Raw genomic sequence first — 16768 nt, 5'->3', positions numbered from 1 at the left:
AATGTTTACTTATGTGTATTAACACGTCATTTATATGAAGAAATAAGCATTGAGATGTTTCACTTCTTCCCTAATTCGTGAGTAGAATCCCCGCAGACAGGAATCTCCATAAACAAGATATTATGGATGCCATGTAAGAGGAGTTTCTTTCTAGTTTCAGTACTTTCTAACTTTCCTGTAAGAACAAATCTTGCTCTCATAGAGGGAAAAAAAAATCCATGTCATAGACAAAATGTTTTTATGCATGTCATAGACATAATGTTTTTATTGGAGACGTAACTCATAGGAAACGTGGATTTATGACGACACAGAGATAAAAATCCACTTGATGTAGCTATTACCCCACCTTAGCAAAATACAAGTAATTCTCTGCCTGCTTCTTTTTTACTTTTTATTGAAATTTAAACATAGAGAACACCCATGTCTGCATCAGCCCCTTCAACAATGAAGGCCGTTCCCCAGCCTTGCCTCATCCCCTGCCCTGCCCTGTCCCTTGCTTGTGGCTGGAGGAGTTTCACCTGCAACCCCGTGTTCCCCGAGTCATCTCAGACGGTAACCCCTCCTGCCTGTTCAGCCTTGACTTGGCTGCCGAGGCGTCTGCTCCTCGTCCTGCCCAGCGCCTGGCCCTTGCCCACACTTCATGGGGCATTGCGGGTCTTCGTGGGAACCCCGAGGTGCTGGTGCGGATCTCAGCCAGGGTGCTGGGTGCCTAACTGGTCTTGTGCATAGCAATGGCTCCCAAATAAAGACCCGGGCGGAGTTAGTGGCGGGCACTCCTGGTGCTCAGGCCAGGATTCCGCCCCGGGATGCCCACAGCCCCACTCCGCCGTGACAAATGTCAGACGAGATGGGAGCTCAGGATGTGACAACGTTTTTAATGTAAAGTCAACCAGGAGCATCTTTCCTGTGTACCTATTAGACGTGAAACAGCAGGACTTCACAGCCCCATGTGCGTATTTTTCTACTCCATGGACAAACGAGTGATATTTTCAGGGAAGGCAGGGCAGTCTGTGCCATCACAATTGGGCGCATGGGGGACAATGATTTTCTGGAGGCCCCTGGGGTCAGAGGACCCTAAAGGGGGTTCCAGCCCCTCAATTGCAGATGGACGGCCTGCTGCTATTGTAACTGGGGTGGAAGTTGAGCCGGTCACAGGGAGTGATGTAGTTATCAGGGCCAGTCACGATGCTCTTCTCCATGTAAACATTGAAAGTGTTGTTCCGGAACATTCCACCCGCTGCAAGTTGTTGGGAAAATTTATTTGAATTTGGATAAAACACTTTCTAGAAGAGATAAAGGAACACGAATTAATGATGCATAATTCTCTTGAGCAATCCGTTGAATATTTTTGGAAGAAAAATAAGAATTCATAAGAAAATGCAGAGAAGCCAGAGGGTGCAGTTTTAGCCTCTTCTTTGAGACTGCCCACCCCGTGCCCCCCCACACACTCACCCAGTTTACGGGCATCCTAATCCAGACCATCCTAATCCATGCCTGATGCCTGGCACTTGCTGCTAACACTGTCCCTTGCACTATTCTAGGGATAGAAGGATGAGCTTTGGGGCCACCTGTGTGGCACCTCTACCTCCAGATGTGGCTGTGAGCATCGCCGTGGGGTCTGCTCTGCCTCACTGCACTGCTCTGGGAAGCATCGCCGTGGGGTCTGCTCTGCCTCACTGCACTGCTCTGGGAAAGCCGCCAGCCCTCTCTGAACTTCAGTTTTCTCTTCTGTGGAATAGAAATGATATCCAGGTCAGTGGGTTTCAACCTTAACTGTGAATCAGAGCCATCTGTAAAGCTTTAAAGAAGACACCACCGCTCATACCCCGCCAGCCCGGTGATCTGGGGAGGGCTGCCCTATCAAGGTTCGGAAGGGGTATGGTGAGGCCACCCACACGGGCGGGCACCCCTGGTAGGAGTTATTCTACCAAGACAGCATCATTAGACGACCTTGGCATTCGTGATGCCAGTGGCCTGGACCTCTGCCAGATATGTTACCCTACATCTCCTCGGCAGGAAGCAAGTGAAAAGAGAAAAGTTTTTGTTTTTGAGAAGTTTTCGATCTACAGAAAGACTGAGCAGAAAGTACAGAGAGTCCCCAACCGACCTCCCTCGCGCACGCAGTTCCCGGTTATGAGAACGTTGCACTTGAGGCACACTTGCTACAGTGGAGCCCGTGTTCACACTTTCCTAGCAACCAAGGCCACATTCTGCTGTGGGACAAATGTATCATGACCTGAACCCTCCCCTGCACTACCAAGGAGAGGAATTCCATTGGAAAAAAAAAAAAAAGTGCACTGACGGGAATTCCTCTCCTTGGTACTGCAGGGGTGCAGTACCAAGCGGTGTGGTACCAATTTGCTCTTGTTACCCAGACTGGCATGCAACCATGCTATCTCGGCTCACTGTAACCTCCACCTCTGGGTTCAAGCGATTCTCCTGCCTCAGCCTCCCGAGCAGCTAGGATTACAGGTGCCCACCACTATGCCCAGCTAATTTTTGTATTTTTAGTAGAAATGGGGTTTCATCATGTTGGCTAGGCTGGTCTTGAACTCCTGACCTCAGGTGATCCTGGGATCACAGGCATAAGCCACTGTGCCTGGCCCTTCAGTGCACTTTTTAATGCAAGCATTTGTCTTCTGTTCCCACGTGGGAGGTAAACAGCTTCTCTGGCATCCACCCTTGGTCACGAAACTGGAACACAGACTCCAGATGCAGCAGGTGGATAAGAAGCAGGAAGACCTCCTTTGAAACCTGTCAGGAGTCCCGCATGCCTCCTATGCCATCACCTGGCCATGTCAGTGACATGAAGGCTCCTACCATTTATAATAGGGACACGTTTTCAATGGCCTTTTATAAAACCTAAAGCATCTGGAACCGTATGAGTGAGTGTGCTGGGCTTGTTTGTTTGTTTTTGGTGACAGGGTCTGCCTCTCTCACCCAGAGTGCAATGTAATGGCACGATCACAGCTCACCGAAGTCTCAACCTCCTGGGCTCAAGCAATCCTCCCGCCTCAGCCTCCTGAATAGCTGGGACTACAGGTGCATGCCACCACACCCAGCTGATTATTTTATTTTATTTTTGTAGGGATGGGGTCTCACTATGTTGCCCAGGCTGGTCTTGAACTCCTAGCCTCAAGTGATCCTCTCACCTCAGCCTCCCAAAGTGCTGGGATTACAGGTGTGAGGCACCCAGCCCAGCTGTGTCTGGTCTTTTTCATAGAAATACCTGATCTCCAGGGAAAACTCAGGGTCATTTGATTCTGGGAGAGTGATTCTCAAATGCTCCAGCAGTGTTAGATAAGTAATCTCCTTCTCACGAGAGCTCAGTCATTCACGCAACACAACTAAACAAGCGTTCACCAGACCTTTCAATGAATGTTTTGACAAAGAAAAAATGCCCCACAACATTCTCACCCCAAAATGGCTGTCCCAGTGACCCAGGTCCCTCCGTCCATTCACCTGGACCTGCGGGAGGCTTGTTGCGGGGAGGTTCTAGGAGGGCCTGAGGTCAAGCTCAAAAGGCGTTTGGGTTCCCCAAAGGCCCACAGGCTCCTGTGCCCACCAATATGCCTTGCCTGCCCACAGGCTATGCCATCAGCCTGTACTGCCTCTTAACGTCACAAGTTAACATCTCATGAAGTAAAATCCCAGAAAGAAAGGAACCCTTCATTGATTCACCTGAAAACTAACCGCTGTAAGCTGCAGGAGATGGTTGCATGTATGTGTGACTGCTGTGCGTGTGGTGGGTGTGTGGGGACAGTGACGTCGGCATGCATGTGTGACTGCTGTGCGTGTGGTGGGTGTGTGGGGACAGTGATGTCGGCATGCACGTGTGACTGCTGTGCGTGTGGTGGGTGTGTGGGGACAGAGTGACGTCGGCATGCATGTGTGACTGCTGTGCGTGTGGTGGGTGTGTGGGGACAGTGATGTCGGCATGCACGTGTGACTGCTGTGCGTGTGGTGGGTGTGTGGGGACAGTGATGTCGGCATGCACGAGTGACTGCTGTGCGTGTGGTGGGTGTGTGGGGACAGAGTGACGTCGGCATGCACGTGTGACTGCTGTGCGTGTGGTGGGTGTGTGGGGACAGTGACGTCGGCATGCATGTGTGACTGCTGTGCGTGTGGTGGGTGTGTGGGGACAGAGTGATGTCGGCATGCACGTGTGACTGCTGTGCGTGTGGTGGGTGTGTGGGGACAGAGTGATGTCGGCATGCACGTGTGACTGCTGTGCGTGTGGTGGCTGTGTGGGGACAGAGTGACGTCGGCATGCACGTGTGACTGCTGTGCGTGTGGTGGGTGTGTGGGGACAGAGTGATGTCGGCAGGCATGTGTGACTGCTGTGCGTGTGGTGGATGTGTGGGGGCAGAGTGATGTCGGCATGCACGTGTGACTGCTGTGCGTGTGGTGGGTGTGTGGGGACAGAGTGATGTCGGCATGCACGTGTGACTGCTGTGCGTGTGGTGGCTGTGTGGGGACAGAGTGATGTCAGCATGCACGTGTGACTGCTGTGCGTGTGGTGGGTGTGTGGGGACAGAGTGACATCGGCATGCACGTGTGACTGCTGTGCGTGTGGTGGATGTGTGGGGACAGAGTGATGTCAGCATGCACGTGTGACTGCTGTGCGTGTGGTGGGTGTGTGGGGACAGAGTGACGTCGGCATGCATGTGTGACTGCTGTGCGTGTGGTGGGTGTGTGGGGACAGTGATGTCGGCATGCACGTGTGACTGCTGTGCGTGTGGTGGGTGTGTGGGGACAGAGTGATGTCGGCATGCATGTGTGACTGCTGTGCGTGTGGTGGGTGTGTGTGGACCGAGTGATGTCAGCATGCATGTGTGATTGCTGTGCGTGTGGTGGGTGTGTGGGGGCAGAGTGATGTCGGCATGCACGTGTGACTGCTGTGCGTGTGGTGGGTGTGTGGGGACAGAGTGACGTCGGCATGCACGTGTGACTGCTGTGCGTGTGGTGGGTGTGTGGGGACAGAGTGATGTCGGCATGCACGTGTGACTGCTGTGCGTGTGGTGGGTGTGTGGGGACAGAGTGACGTCGGCATGCACGTGTGACTGCTGTGCGTGTGGTAGGTGTGTGGGGACAGAGTGACGTCGGCATGCACGTGTGACTGCTGTGCGTGTGGTGGGTGTGTGGGGACAGAGTGACGTCGGCATGCACGTGTGACTGCTGTGCGTGTGGTGGGTGTGTGGGGACAGAGTGACGTCGGCATGCACGTGTGACTGCTGTGCGTGTGGTGGGTGTGTGGGGACAGAGTGATGTCGGCATGCACGTGTGACTGCTGTGCGTGTGGTGGGTGTGTGGGGACAGAGTGATGTCAGCATGTCCGTATGCACTTTCTTCTTCTTTTAAAAACTCTACTCCCAAATGCATTCACTCACTGAGTTCCACCCTACCCTCTCCCAAATGATTTGAGGAACCTCCCTCCTCCCCATTTGTCATGCTGGAGCTTTGGGCTCCTCCCTGGGTGCACCCCTCCGCGTCTCACTGTTGACCTATTCAGAACCCCAGGTTTTTAGCCTCTTCTCTGAGGCTGCCCACCCCCTGGCCCCCCCAGGCCCGGTCTTGCTTCCCACTTACGGGCATCTCGTGCACGGTGGGGGCTCTGCTCCCGTAAGCCTGGTTACTGGTCCTGTACACTGAGACAGCCTTCTGGGTGCTGGTGGATGAGAAACACTCTGTTTTCATTCATTCAATCTAATTCTGTCCAAGCCGCAGCCTTGTATTTTGTTGGCAGCACTCCACTGGAAATGCCCCCAGGGAAGGAGCCATGTGCCTGGGCTGGTGATGCAGCCTCAAAGGCAGCCTCCGCGAGTGCCTGGCTGACGGTCCTGGATGGCCCGGCCTCCCTGGCCCCCTCTGCTCGCCACTGTCCCTGCTTTTTCAAGGCAGGCCAAAGCCCTGAAGAGCAGGCAGCCGGCAAGTGCTGACCCCCAGCCCTGGCAGGGCCTTGGCACACGTTGCAATTTCTGGGTAGCTTAGTCACCTTGTCAGGAGTGGAGGTTTGGCCTCCAGATCCTGCCACCCAGAGGGTCCCTCTGCCTCTGAGCCCCCACCCTCGCTGAGGCCACGCTTCTACCGGTACCACTGCCCCTACCTGTCGGGGACAGGCTACAGAGCGGCTGCAGGCACACACCGTAGCTCCACTTTATACCTCTAGATCTCGTCCAGACTGTTCTTCCTACATCCCCGTCATCTCTCCAGGAGAACGAGGATACGAACAGACCCTGCCCTAGAGCACTGTTGAGGGACCAAATGCGGGGGCACGGCCAGATGCCTGCACCTGCCTGTCGGAATTCAGAGTTCCTCACTACTTCTCAGTCTGCGGCGCCCTGTGGCAGCTCACAGCTGCTGAGTCCACAGCAAGACAGTGGAGGTGCTGCCGTGCTCACACCCTGCAGAGGAGTTTCAGGGTAGAGAGGAGAGGAGACTCACCGGACACAAAACCGCCGAGCTGAGACCACAGCTGGGCTTTCACATCACCCCCCGGCCCCGCCCCGCCTGACCCCATGCCCACTTCCTCGTATGAGGCTCTAGGGAGCACTTCTGCAGCTCACTGGTGGGCGATGACAGCGCGGGCCCCGATGACCACTGTAGCTAGGACCTTGGGGGTCAGGCGGGGCCTCTCAAACCGGGATATGGAGCAGTGGACGCCAGGACCAGGCGCGCTCCGGCTTCCTCACCTGTAGCCCCGGAACCACCCCGGGTTGTTGAACCGGCCCGGCAGGTCCGCGCTCACGCGGTAGTAGTCGCTGGTCCTCTCCGGCGGGGCCGTGGCCTTGGGCTCCACAGGCTCCCCGCACGATCTGGGGCTTTCCTCGGCCATTGCGCCTCCCGCGGGAAGCCGGACTCGGTGGCGTCCTGTTGCCTAGCGACGGCCAGGTCACGTGACGGGGGCGCGAGTGGCGCGGCCTTAAAGGCGCCGCGAGTGGGCCGGGCTCCTCGGCGGGCGAGTCCCCAGGGACCGGGGAGGTCGGGACGGCCAGGGATTCCCTGCTGGAACCGTCGTGTGGGGCAGCCCTAGGCCTCCAGCCGCCCGCGGGGGCACCGGGGCACCCCAGCATCGGGGCGTGGGCTCCCGGGGGAAAGGAACGCCAGGGCCTGGCACCCCGCCGGCCAGGTGACGGGGTTCAAGCGCCGCCGGTTCACGCGGCAGGCAGCGATTGGACGCTCGCTGTCCAGTGTCCTCCAGGGATGTTATGCCCCCAGCACCCCGAGCCTAAATTGAGACCCGAGATCTTGCTAACTCTATGCGATTCTCCTACGCCAAATATCGTTTAAATATTAAAAACAATTTTGGAGAGCCAGAGGTTGCGAGGGACGTGGTTCACAGCTCACGTGGCGGGAGGCGAAGGTCCCCATCGCCCAGCGGGTGCCCCCAAGGGTCAGGAGCCTCCCGGGCCGGCCCGGCACATTAGCAGGGCGGGGCAAGCTGCAGGGCGAGGAACGTGGCCCCACTCCCCGCCAGAGACTCTAGTCCGGGACCCAGGGTCCTGCTCCGTCGCCTGCCCCGCCCCCGCCTCCGTCCCCGCCCCCTCGTCTGCTCCGCTCCGCCTCCGTCCCCGCCCCCTCGTCTGTTCCGCCCCTGCCCCGTCCCCGCCCCCTCGTCTGCTCCGCTCCGCCCCCGTCCCCGCCCCCTCGTCTGCTCCGCCCCCGCCTCCGTCCCCGCCCCCTCGTCTGCCCCGCCTCGCCTCCGTCCCCGCCCCCTCGTCTGCCCCGGCCCCGCAGGGAGGTACCTGTCGCCTGGGGACGGCGCCGTGGCTCCTCCGGGCCTGCAGGTGGCGCTGCGGCCCCGCGCGGACGGTGGCGGGAGGGAAGGCCGCTTGGCCGGGCCCGGAGGGACGCCCCGCCCCGCCCCGCCATGGCGCCTTCCTCGGCAGCACTGCCTCGAATGCTCTGCGCGGGTGAGCGCGCGCCTGCCGGACCCTCGGGAGGAGGATGCGGAGGGCGCGCGGGGACCCGAGGGGGCGGTGGGGACGCGGAGGGGACCCGGGGCGGGCGCGGAAGGAACTCCGTGGGGGACGCGGTAGGGGCGGGCGTGGTGCAGCCGGGGCGCGGCGCCAGGACCTCTGTCTGCTTCCCTCAGGCGCCCGGGCCCCGTCGCGCTGGCTGGGTCTCTACGGGAAGGCGACCCCAGGGCCTGCTCGGCCGAACCGCAGGACGGTTGGAAGCGCGGCGGCCCCCGCGATCGGCGAGCCCGAGGACGGCAGCGGTAACGCTGGGCGCCCCGCCGAGTCGGGTGGGAGCGAGGAGAGGCCGGCAGCCGCCGGGCTTCCCTTGGTCAGCGGCGAACCCTGGAGGGGCGCGGGCGCTGCGCGCGGTTGAAGCTGCGCTTCCCGCCGGGCTCCTCCAGGCCACGTGCGCGCCGCCGCTCTGTCCTGCCGGCCAGGCCACCGCCTCTCCAGGGATGGGTGAGAGGGAGCGGGCGGGCCAGTGGGCAGCACAGGCTTCGCTCCCTAGGGGGTGTCACTGGCCCACTGAGGCTCGGAGCCCCAGGCTCGCCCAGGCGGACCCAAGGGACCTGGGCGCACTCGGCTCGAAGTGTGCCCACCTTGCTGGACTCTTGATAGGGACTTTCTGGCTGGGCACCTGAGACCCCAGGGCTGGGAGGTGCCAGAAAGACCTGAGAAACCCGCTGGGCCCCTCTTTTTCTCCTCTGTTTTCCAAGTAAGACCAAGGTTACGGGGTTGACCAGGTTCGACCCGGTTCACCTAGGAGCAAGGTCGGGTTCAGAACCCGGCTCCAGCCCTCCGTTTCCTGGAAAGGTCCCTGTGCTTCCAGGTCTTTCCTGGGGCTGCTGGACTCCCCGCTTCCCACCTAGGTGTCACAGGAGGCACGCGGGAGCTGGGGTGGGCGAGAACTGCGCTCTGCTGGTCTCTGATGCAACCGCTGGAGTCGCAGCCCGGCTCTTCCTCCCTGCCATAGATCTGCACGACAAGATTCTGAACGAGCCCCTCAAGCACTCTGACTTCTTCAATGTCAAGGAACTGTTTTCCGTGAGAAGCCTCTTCGATGCCCGAGTGCACCTGGGACACAAAGCTGGCTGTCGGCACAGGTAGGTCACGCCCCTGTCTGAACCCGTGCTGGTTCCCAGGAGGGCTGGGACCTGGGGCCTGCCTTGGGGTCTGGGACCACTTTCGAACGGGCCTGTGCCAGTTTTAGGTGATTACAGCTCCTTCCTCCTCCACTTGGGAACTCGAAGCCTCACAGAGAAGCAGCAGTTTACTCTGGCGTTTGGCCGGGGCTCTTGTGTGCCTGGGCGTGGGGCTCACAGCCCTTAGTGGGGCAGGCCTGCTGGGGGTGCAGCACTCCAGCGTTCAGAAAAGGAAAGGCTGGGGGCAGAACTTGTGAGATCCGCCCCCACTGGATCGGGCAGAGCTTTCTGGGCTGTGGGGAGCAGGGATGACTGGTCCTGTGTTCTCACATGGTCGTTTTGACTGCTATGGGGAGAGTGAATGGGAAGGGCAGGTGGGAGGCCAAGGAAGAAGTGGTGGGGGCGTCCAGGGCGAGGGTGGTGGGCTCAAATTCCAGTAGCAGAAGAGCTGCAGCAGCAAGGTAGACGTGAGGCTGCCGGGCAGAGCCAGGGGGCCTTGGGCTGGGGCCAGAGGAGGCTGTGGCCGGAGGGGGCTGTGGCCGGAGGGGGCTGGGGCCAGAGGGGGCTGTGGCCGGAGGAGGCTGTGGCCGGAGGGGCAGGGGCCGGAGGAGGCTGTGGCCGGAGGGGGCTGGGGCTGGAGGGGGCTGGGGCCGGAGGAGGCTGTGGCCAGAGGGGGCAGGGGCCGGAGGAGGCTGTGGCCGGAGGGGGCAGGGGCTGGAGGAGGCTGTGGCCAGAGGAGGCTGGGGCCGGAGGGGGCTGGGGCCAGAGGAGTCAGACACCTGCCCTTTGGGTGGAGCCTGGTGCTGGTTACTGAGATGGTGAAAACCAGGGGACACCTGGGGTCCTCACAGGCTTCCTAAAAGGGGTGAACCCTCTGCTGCCCCAGTGGCAGGGTCACACCGGTACCAGGAGGACTGGGCCTGGGCCCGGGGAGCCATCAGCATTGGGGGCTGGGGGTGTTTCCAGAGCATTGGAAAAGGAGATCTGAGGTGGAGCCCTGGGCGGCCCAGTGCTTGGAGTCAGTGAAGAGGGATGGCCAGGCCTAGGGGGACGTGGTTCTCTGTTGATGCTGCTGAGAAGTGAATTTGAGGGCATGACTTTGGCAAGATGGAGGTCGCCAGTGCCTTGATGAGCAGGGTACCTTGACAGGAAGGGACAGAACCCGGTCGAAGTAGACTGGAGGAGAGGACCTGGGAACCACAAATGTAGATGACTGGCCTGCCCTGCGCTGAGAGGCAGGGGTGTCTCCCATCCCCGCTGTTCCTCAGCCCAGCCCCGCAGGGGTCAGTGCCCTGGATCAGCGTTCCCCTCCCAGACTTGGCCACTCCCACCCTGATGCCTTGATGCTTTTGGCCCAGAGCACCCCTCCGCCAAGTCCAACCCCAGAGGGGCCTTGTCCTAAAGCCTTGGGAAGAGGAGAGCGATGGAGGGGCTGCTACGTGGGTCAGTTCTACTAGGATTTCCTTGAGAAGAGGCAGAGGGTCTCAGGGGTTCGTCCATGAGCTGAGGAGTACAGAGGGGTGGCTTGGACGAGGTCTTCACTGCTGTCTGTCCACGTGGGGAGCGGTGCACATTGTGCCTCCCGGCCCCTAGTGCCCCACAGAGGAGCCTGAGAGTCCCTGGTGGGCGTCTGTGTTCCGGCAAGGCCCCGTGACCTCTCATCCCCCGTGCCTTGACCGGGTCTCTGGTAGGTTTATGGAGCCGTACATCTTTGGGAGCCGCCTGGACCAGGACATCATCGACTTGGAACAGACGGCCACGCACCTCCAGCTGGCCTTGAACTTCACCGCCCACATGGCCTACCGCAAGGGCATCATCCTGTTCATAAGCCGCAACCGGCAGTTCTCATACCTGATTGAGAACCTGGCCCGCGACTGTGGTGAGTACGCCCACACTCGCTACTTCACGGGCGGCCTGCTGACCAACGCGCCCCTCCTCTTCGGCCCCGGGGTCCGCCTGCCGGACCTCATCATCTTCCTGCACACACTCAACAACGTGTTCGAGCCTCACGTAGCTGTGAGAGACGCGGCCAAGATGAACATCCCCACCGTGGGCATCGTGGACACCAACTGCAACCCCTGCCTCGTCACCTACCCTGTCCCCGGCAATGACGACTCGCCGCCGGCCGTCCACCTCTACTGCAGGCTCTTCCGGACGACCATCGCCCGGGCCAAGGAGAAGCGGCAGCAGGTCGAGGCCCTGTACCGCCTGCAGGGCCAGAAGGAGCCCGGAGCCCAGGGCCCAGCCCACCCTCCCGGGGCCGACGTGAGCCGCTCCCTGTGACGCCCACGCTCCTCCTCGCTAAGCAAACCGCGGCCCAGCCTGTCCGAGCTGAGTCCCCTTCCCCAGCCCTGGGTCAGCGGCATCCTTTGTCCTTCCTGTGACTTACTCAGCTGTCGTACGGTGCAGACCTCCACCGTTCCACCTCAGAACCGGTGGCTGAGCAGACCGACGTTGCCATCTGCCTTTGCTTTGTGGGGAACAGAGCCCAGAGGGTGAACGACGTGTGCCGGGCGGCCCCTTGGCTGCAGTTAGGACTGGAGCCTGACGCCTCGATGGCTGGTGCGGTCAGCCTGCTGGAAGACACGGCTGTCCCTGTGACCCGAGCAGCCCTCCCTCACCCTGACCCGTGACCTTTGTCGGGAAGGTGTGGTTTTTCTTCTTAGTGTAAACGCCTTTCAGGTGGGCTGCTTTCTTGGCCGCCTGGTTCCAGGGGGCTGTTTCAGAATGAGATGCTGCAGGCAAGCTCCCAGCTGGGTTGGTGGGACAGCCGGGCCAAACAGATGACCTATTTCCAGCAAAAATAAAACTCAGATTTGGGCAAAATGAGTCTTGGAGCTTGGGGTTCCGTCTGGAGTGGCACAGTTTCATCCGTGTGGTGTGGCTTCTCAGGCGCGCACTGGGGCCCCAGTGATGGGAGATGGGACGGGCGCTGTGTGTGAGGGGCATTAGTGAGGTCAGCGGAGGCGCCAGCTGCCACCGGAGGGTGCTGTCTTCCGCGGTGGAGCTGCCGACAAGCCCCCAGCCTGGCCAGCCTCATTCATCGGAGCAGGCTTGGTGTGGACCCAGCTTCAGGAAAGACAGACACTTGCTGACAGGGACGCTTAACACCCTCCCCCCCGCCCCGTAGGGACACAGCTGTGTTCCTGGGATTAGCCGCGGCCGCCTCTCTCAGCCCCATCCCCAGCTGCCTGGATGTAAGTTGTGCATGCACCTGACCACCCCAAGGAGCCATCTCTGGGCAGAGTTGGGCAGGGCCCTGTCAGGTCTGGCGCCCGGGGAGGGCGAGGCCTGCCCTGCAGGAGCAGCTCAGGGCAGTGGAGGCTGGGGTGCAGTGTCCTTCCCTGCTCCTTCAGGGTTAGGCTGGCGAGGGGTTCATGGTGGGGGTCCCCGGGGGTGTCACAGGTTTGTGATGTGGCAGGACAGGGAGCTGAGCTTCGGGTTGTTCTCTGGCCAGCATGGCTTTCATTTGCAAACCCAAAGTCTGGAGATGCAGGTGTGTAAAGGCAGGTGAAGTGACAGTCCCTCCAGGGCTCCCCAGAATCCCTCCAGGTGTGTAGGTGAAATTACCTGAGCTGGGCCTCCTGCCCCACAGAGCTGGCGAGTCAGCTTCGGGGAGCCACGCCCCTGGAGATGAGGCAGCAGTATGAAACACGGGCCACTGACGGGGTGGGGGGCTTCCAGGAGGTGCTCCCGGAGATGGGGCTGGGCCTCCCCAGGGGAGGCCTTTGTAGTGGGGATCCAGGTCAGCCCCTAGGAGCTGGCCTGGCAAGGCCCTTCCCCTGCAGAGCCATTAGGGAAGGGGTTGCAGGTAGCCCCAGGGGTTGGACCTCAGGAGACAGTGGGTACAAACGCAGGAGGGATGGGGGCAGTCTCTTTTCTGGTCTTTAATTTTGAGGCCGGATGGAGGGCAGCGGCCCAGGGAGTGCTGTGGCTAACCCTAAGAGCCTTGGAAGAGTGGTGGGGGTGGGCTGGCCCGGGCAGCCTCCCTGGGTCCCCATCAGTCCCACTTACCTTGCGCCTATGGCCTGTCTGGCTCCTGCTGGCCCCTGTAACAGGCACAGGCCGGCGAGGACCCACCAAGGAGCTGTGAGTGGGCGCTTGCTGAGTTCCAGGGTAGGAGGGGCCCTGGCCGAGGGGATGACCCAGTGGATAAGCGGGCACCAGTGACCATGAGGAGCAGGGAGGGACAGGCAGGGAGCAGGGCAGAGACCGTGGGGAACATGCTGGGACAGGCAGGGCGGGCCTGAAGGTGGCCTCCGAAATGGAGAGAGCCAGCTCCTGGGATTCAGAGGGGCTCTGGGTGAAACAAGGTTGAGGACTGAGGGGATGGGTCTCACCCCATTCTCGACTCTGCCAGGAGGGGCCCTCCCAGAAGAGGCCAAAGGTGATGGTGAGATTGCCTGAGGCTGAGGGGGTGGGCAGGGGAGCTGTCCCGGGTGTGGGGAGAGGGGCCCCCAGCCCTTTATTCCCATGGCCACGGTGCCTGCAGGCCCATTAGAGGTGGCCTTCTCAGGACCGAGGCAGGGCTGTGCCTGGACCAGCTGGTATCCCAGATGATGGGGAAGACCAGACGCAGCCACCAGAGGACAGGCCTGGTGGAGCCTGCTCAGGGCCAGGTGGGTGGGGAGAGCCAGGGAGCCCTTCCAGCCCTGCCGAGGCTGGGCCACTCCCACCACTGACATCTGGAGGATCCCCATTTGCCTGGAGGAGCTCAGGGCAGCCCCGCCATCAGCACAGGCCAGGCTTCCACTCTGATCCCTCACAATGCTCCCTGGGTGTGTTGGAGGGGACCATAGGGGAGGGTCTGCCCTGGGCAGGAGCAAGAGCCTGGGAGCCCATGAGGATCCAGGCCAGCTGGGTGGGACGGGAGATCTGGGTGATGTCCTCTGCTGACGTGGGCCCTAACCCTCGAAATGGATCTCATGTCATCCTGGCTGGAGGTCTGCGCAGACACGGCTCTTTGCCTGATCCGGGGAGCGGAAGGTCAGGTAGGCAGAAGCGACGAGGACCAGGCCCAGCTCTCATGTTCCTGGGTCTCTGTCTCTGCAGAGCTCCACGCAGGAGACTGGCCAGGAGTGGGCTGATGGGTGACCTCCACTCTCTCCCGAATGAGGGATGAGAGCTCCTTGCCACCACCAAGGGCCAGCGCTGGCTGTGGGTGCAAGGGTGCAGGGGAGGTCTCCACAGCCAGGGCCCCTGGGTGGCTGGGAAGGCCTCCTACCCAAACACCCCCAGGTGGCTCACAGCACCCTTCCAGGGCTCTGCCTCTCCAGAGGCCCCCAGTCCCAATCCCAGGACCCTAGGCCTCCTCCTGCCCTCATCCCACCACCATCCCCCCGCAGCTTGGCCAGGTGCAGAGTGACTTTTCACACTGGTACAGGAATAGCCAGGAAAATTCTTCTGGACTTCTCCGGTTCACATTATGGCAACGAGCGATTGGATTTTGTTCCTGTTCATGAGTTTGGGCCGTCCGTCCTCCCTTTGGCCCACCCCAGAGTGAAAGTGAGTCAGCCCTGTTCCTGGATGGGCCTGCAGAGTAGGAGCCCTCACACAGGCTCTGTGGAGAAGCCAGAGTGTCTCCTCGGGCAGGGCAGTGCCCCTTCTTCGTTCCCGCCTTCCTGTGCACCGTGGAAGGTTCACCCCCACCCCAGAGATGCTGGACCTGCTGTTCCACAGGCGGGCACATCCCTCTCCGCTGCGCGGGGCTCCTCCTCCCACACCTGCCGGCTGTGGCTCTTGGCAATGCCACCTCACCCCCTGAGTCTCGGCCGGTTTGTGTGGGAACTAGGAGCTAAGAGGACCCTGCGAGGTTGCTGTCAAGCCTGGGTGGGACGGGCCGTGGAAAGCGCTCTGCTCACGCCTGGCCCTGGGGAGTGGGCTGCCCTGGCTGTGGTGTTCTCATGTATGATTTTCTTCTTCCCTCTGTGGGGAAGATCTCTGCCCCAGGCCTCACTTGTATGTGTAAAGCAGTTTTCCCACTTGTAGAGAACGCTCCTGGTTCCATGTGGGAGGTTCCCATCCTGGGTATAGCAGAGCAGGGTCCTTTGGGGAGGGCTGAAGGGCCGAAGGGCCACTCAGGTGTCTGGAAAGGAGCTGATTGGGGCTCATTCGTTCAACACACATGAAGCCGCCCCCCTGGACTTCCCTGAACCCATGACTGTGTGTACGCAGCAATTAATACAGAAATAAGGAACAGAATGCGAAGAGGAGCAGAGGCGAATGCTCAGGGCAGCTTTTGTTCTATTTAAGGTGTTTAAAGCCATGATTTTCTTGAGAGAATTCCATGATTTAGCACAAGGACAATCTTACAGATGAGGACACTCATGTCCAGAAGGTAGACACCTGCTCTAGTCACAGCCAGCGTGGAACCTTGGCAGAGTTTGGATCTCTGAAAGCAGACAGGGATGCGGGGACAGTTGGCAACTGCAGATGATTGCAGAAGCCCTCGTGAGGACCCGGGAAGGTGAGCCTGGAGGTGGGAAGCCAGTGAGTGGCCTTGAGTGGACCCCACTCAGTCTCACAGGGGGCCCCTGTCCCGCCAGCTGGGCTCTGTCCCCATGGGTGGAGGGTTTCCCTGGGATACTACGCCCTTCCTCTGCTGGCCAGTGCAGTGTTTAGAGAGGAAGCCCCAGTGGTGCCCGGGAGAGTCCACAGGAAGGATGCATGCAGGTATTTCAGGGAATGCTGCAGCCTGATGGAGACCAGCTCCCCCCGCTTCAGGTGAACCCTGGTGGGCTGAGGAGATGTGTGAGGGTCAGCAGCAGCATGGCCACCCCAGCCAGGTGTGGTGGCGCACGCCTATGGTCCCAGCTACTCGGGAAGCTGAGACAGGAGAATGGCTTGAACCTGGGAGGTGGAGGTTGCAGTGAGCCGAGATCACGCCATTCCACTGCAGCCTGGGCAACAGAGTGAGACTCTGTCTCAAAAAAAAAAAAAAAAGAACAGTATACTCAGGAAAAGAAAACAGACACAAAAGTCCACATATGTATGATCCCACTTACATGAAGTGTTCAGAATACAGCAGTCTCTAGACATGGCAAGTGGGTTCGTGCGTCCAGGCTCGGGGCGGGCGATTGGAAATCGACTGCTCATGGGCATTAGGGGCCTTTCTGGGGTAATGGGAATGTTCTAAAGCCAGACTGTGCTGGTGGCTGCGCAGAGCTGCAGATGTCCTGAGAGACGTTGAATTGTACGAGGGATAAACATTATGACAGGTCAACAAAGCTGTTCAAAGGAAGTGATCAGAGGTGAGGCAGAAGCAATGCTGCCCCCAGCGGAGGCAGAGGAAGAAAACTTACAACTGTTCCCAGAGCAGGCCAGGGCGGTGGCTCATGCTTGTAGCACGTTGGGAGGCCGAGGCAGGTGGATCGCCTGAGCTCAGGAGTTCGAGACCAGCCTGGCCAAATGGTGAAACCCCATCTCTACTAAAAATACAAAATTAGCCAGGCGTGGTGGCGCATGCCTGTAATCCCAGCTACTCGGGAGGCTGAGGCAGGAGAACAGGCTTGAACCTGGGAGGTGAAGGTTGCAGTGGGCTGAGATCCCGCCATTGTACTCCAGCCTGAGCGACAGAGTGAGACTCCATCTCAAAAAAAAAAAAAGAGAGAGAGAGAAATGTTTCCAGAGCAAAAATAGCCGTTTTCTGAAGAATGGCCCAGTGAT

The 16768-nt window shown here is 59.9% G+C and overlaps 2 protein-coding genes across 3 annotated transcripts; one reads left to right on the top strand and one right to left on the bottom strand.

Moving 5' to 3' along the window:
* Positions 1 to 254: 254 nt before the first annotated feature.
* PIERCE1 (piercer of microtubule wall 1) lies at positions 255 to 6842 on the bottom strand. Of its 2 annotated transcripts, none has more exons than XM_021671430.2 (3): positions 6693 to 6842; positions 5590 to 5668; positions 255 to 1283 (listed from the first exon to the last, which is right to left on the bottom strand). In XM_021671430.2, the coding sequence occupies exons 1-3, from the start codon at positions 6833 to 6835 to the stop codon at positions 1095 to 1097; spliced, it is 411 nt and encodes a 136-aa protein (XP_021527105.1). In that variant the 5' UTR covers positions 6836 to 6842; the 3' UTR covers positions 255 to 1094. The 2 variants fall into 2 exon arrangements, with proteins under 2 accessions (XP_021527105.1, XP_021527106.1); XM_021671431.2 differs by having other exon boundaries at positions 1084 to 1237.
* A 1028-nt stretch (positions 6843 to 7870) lies between these two features.
* On the top strand, positions 7871 to 11932 carry MRPS2 (mitochondrial ribosomal protein S2). The gene is made up of 4 exons (XM_064366032.1): positions 7871 to 7913; positions 8096 to 8221; positions 8935 to 9064; positions 10795 to 11932. The coding sequence occupies exons 1-4, from the start codon at positions 7871 to 7873 to the stop codon at positions 11384 to 11386; spliced, it is 891 nt and encodes a 296-aa protein (XP_064222102.1). The 3' UTR covers positions 11387 to 11932.
* Positions 11933 to 16768: the final 4836 nt, after the last annotated feature.

Source organism: Aotus nancymaae, unplaced genomic scaffold, assembly GCF_030222135.1.
Source record: "Aotus nancymaae isolate 86718 unplaced genomic scaffold, 86718_ANA_hifiasm-v0.15.2.pri h1tg000063l, whole genome shotgun sequence".
Taxonomy (NCBI): Eukaryota; Metazoa; Chordata; class Mammalia; order Primates; family Aotidae; genus Aotus; species Aotus nancymaae.
The sequence above is the reverse complement of the archived record's forward strand: the minus strand, read 5'-3'. Positions and strand labels throughout refer to the sequence as shown.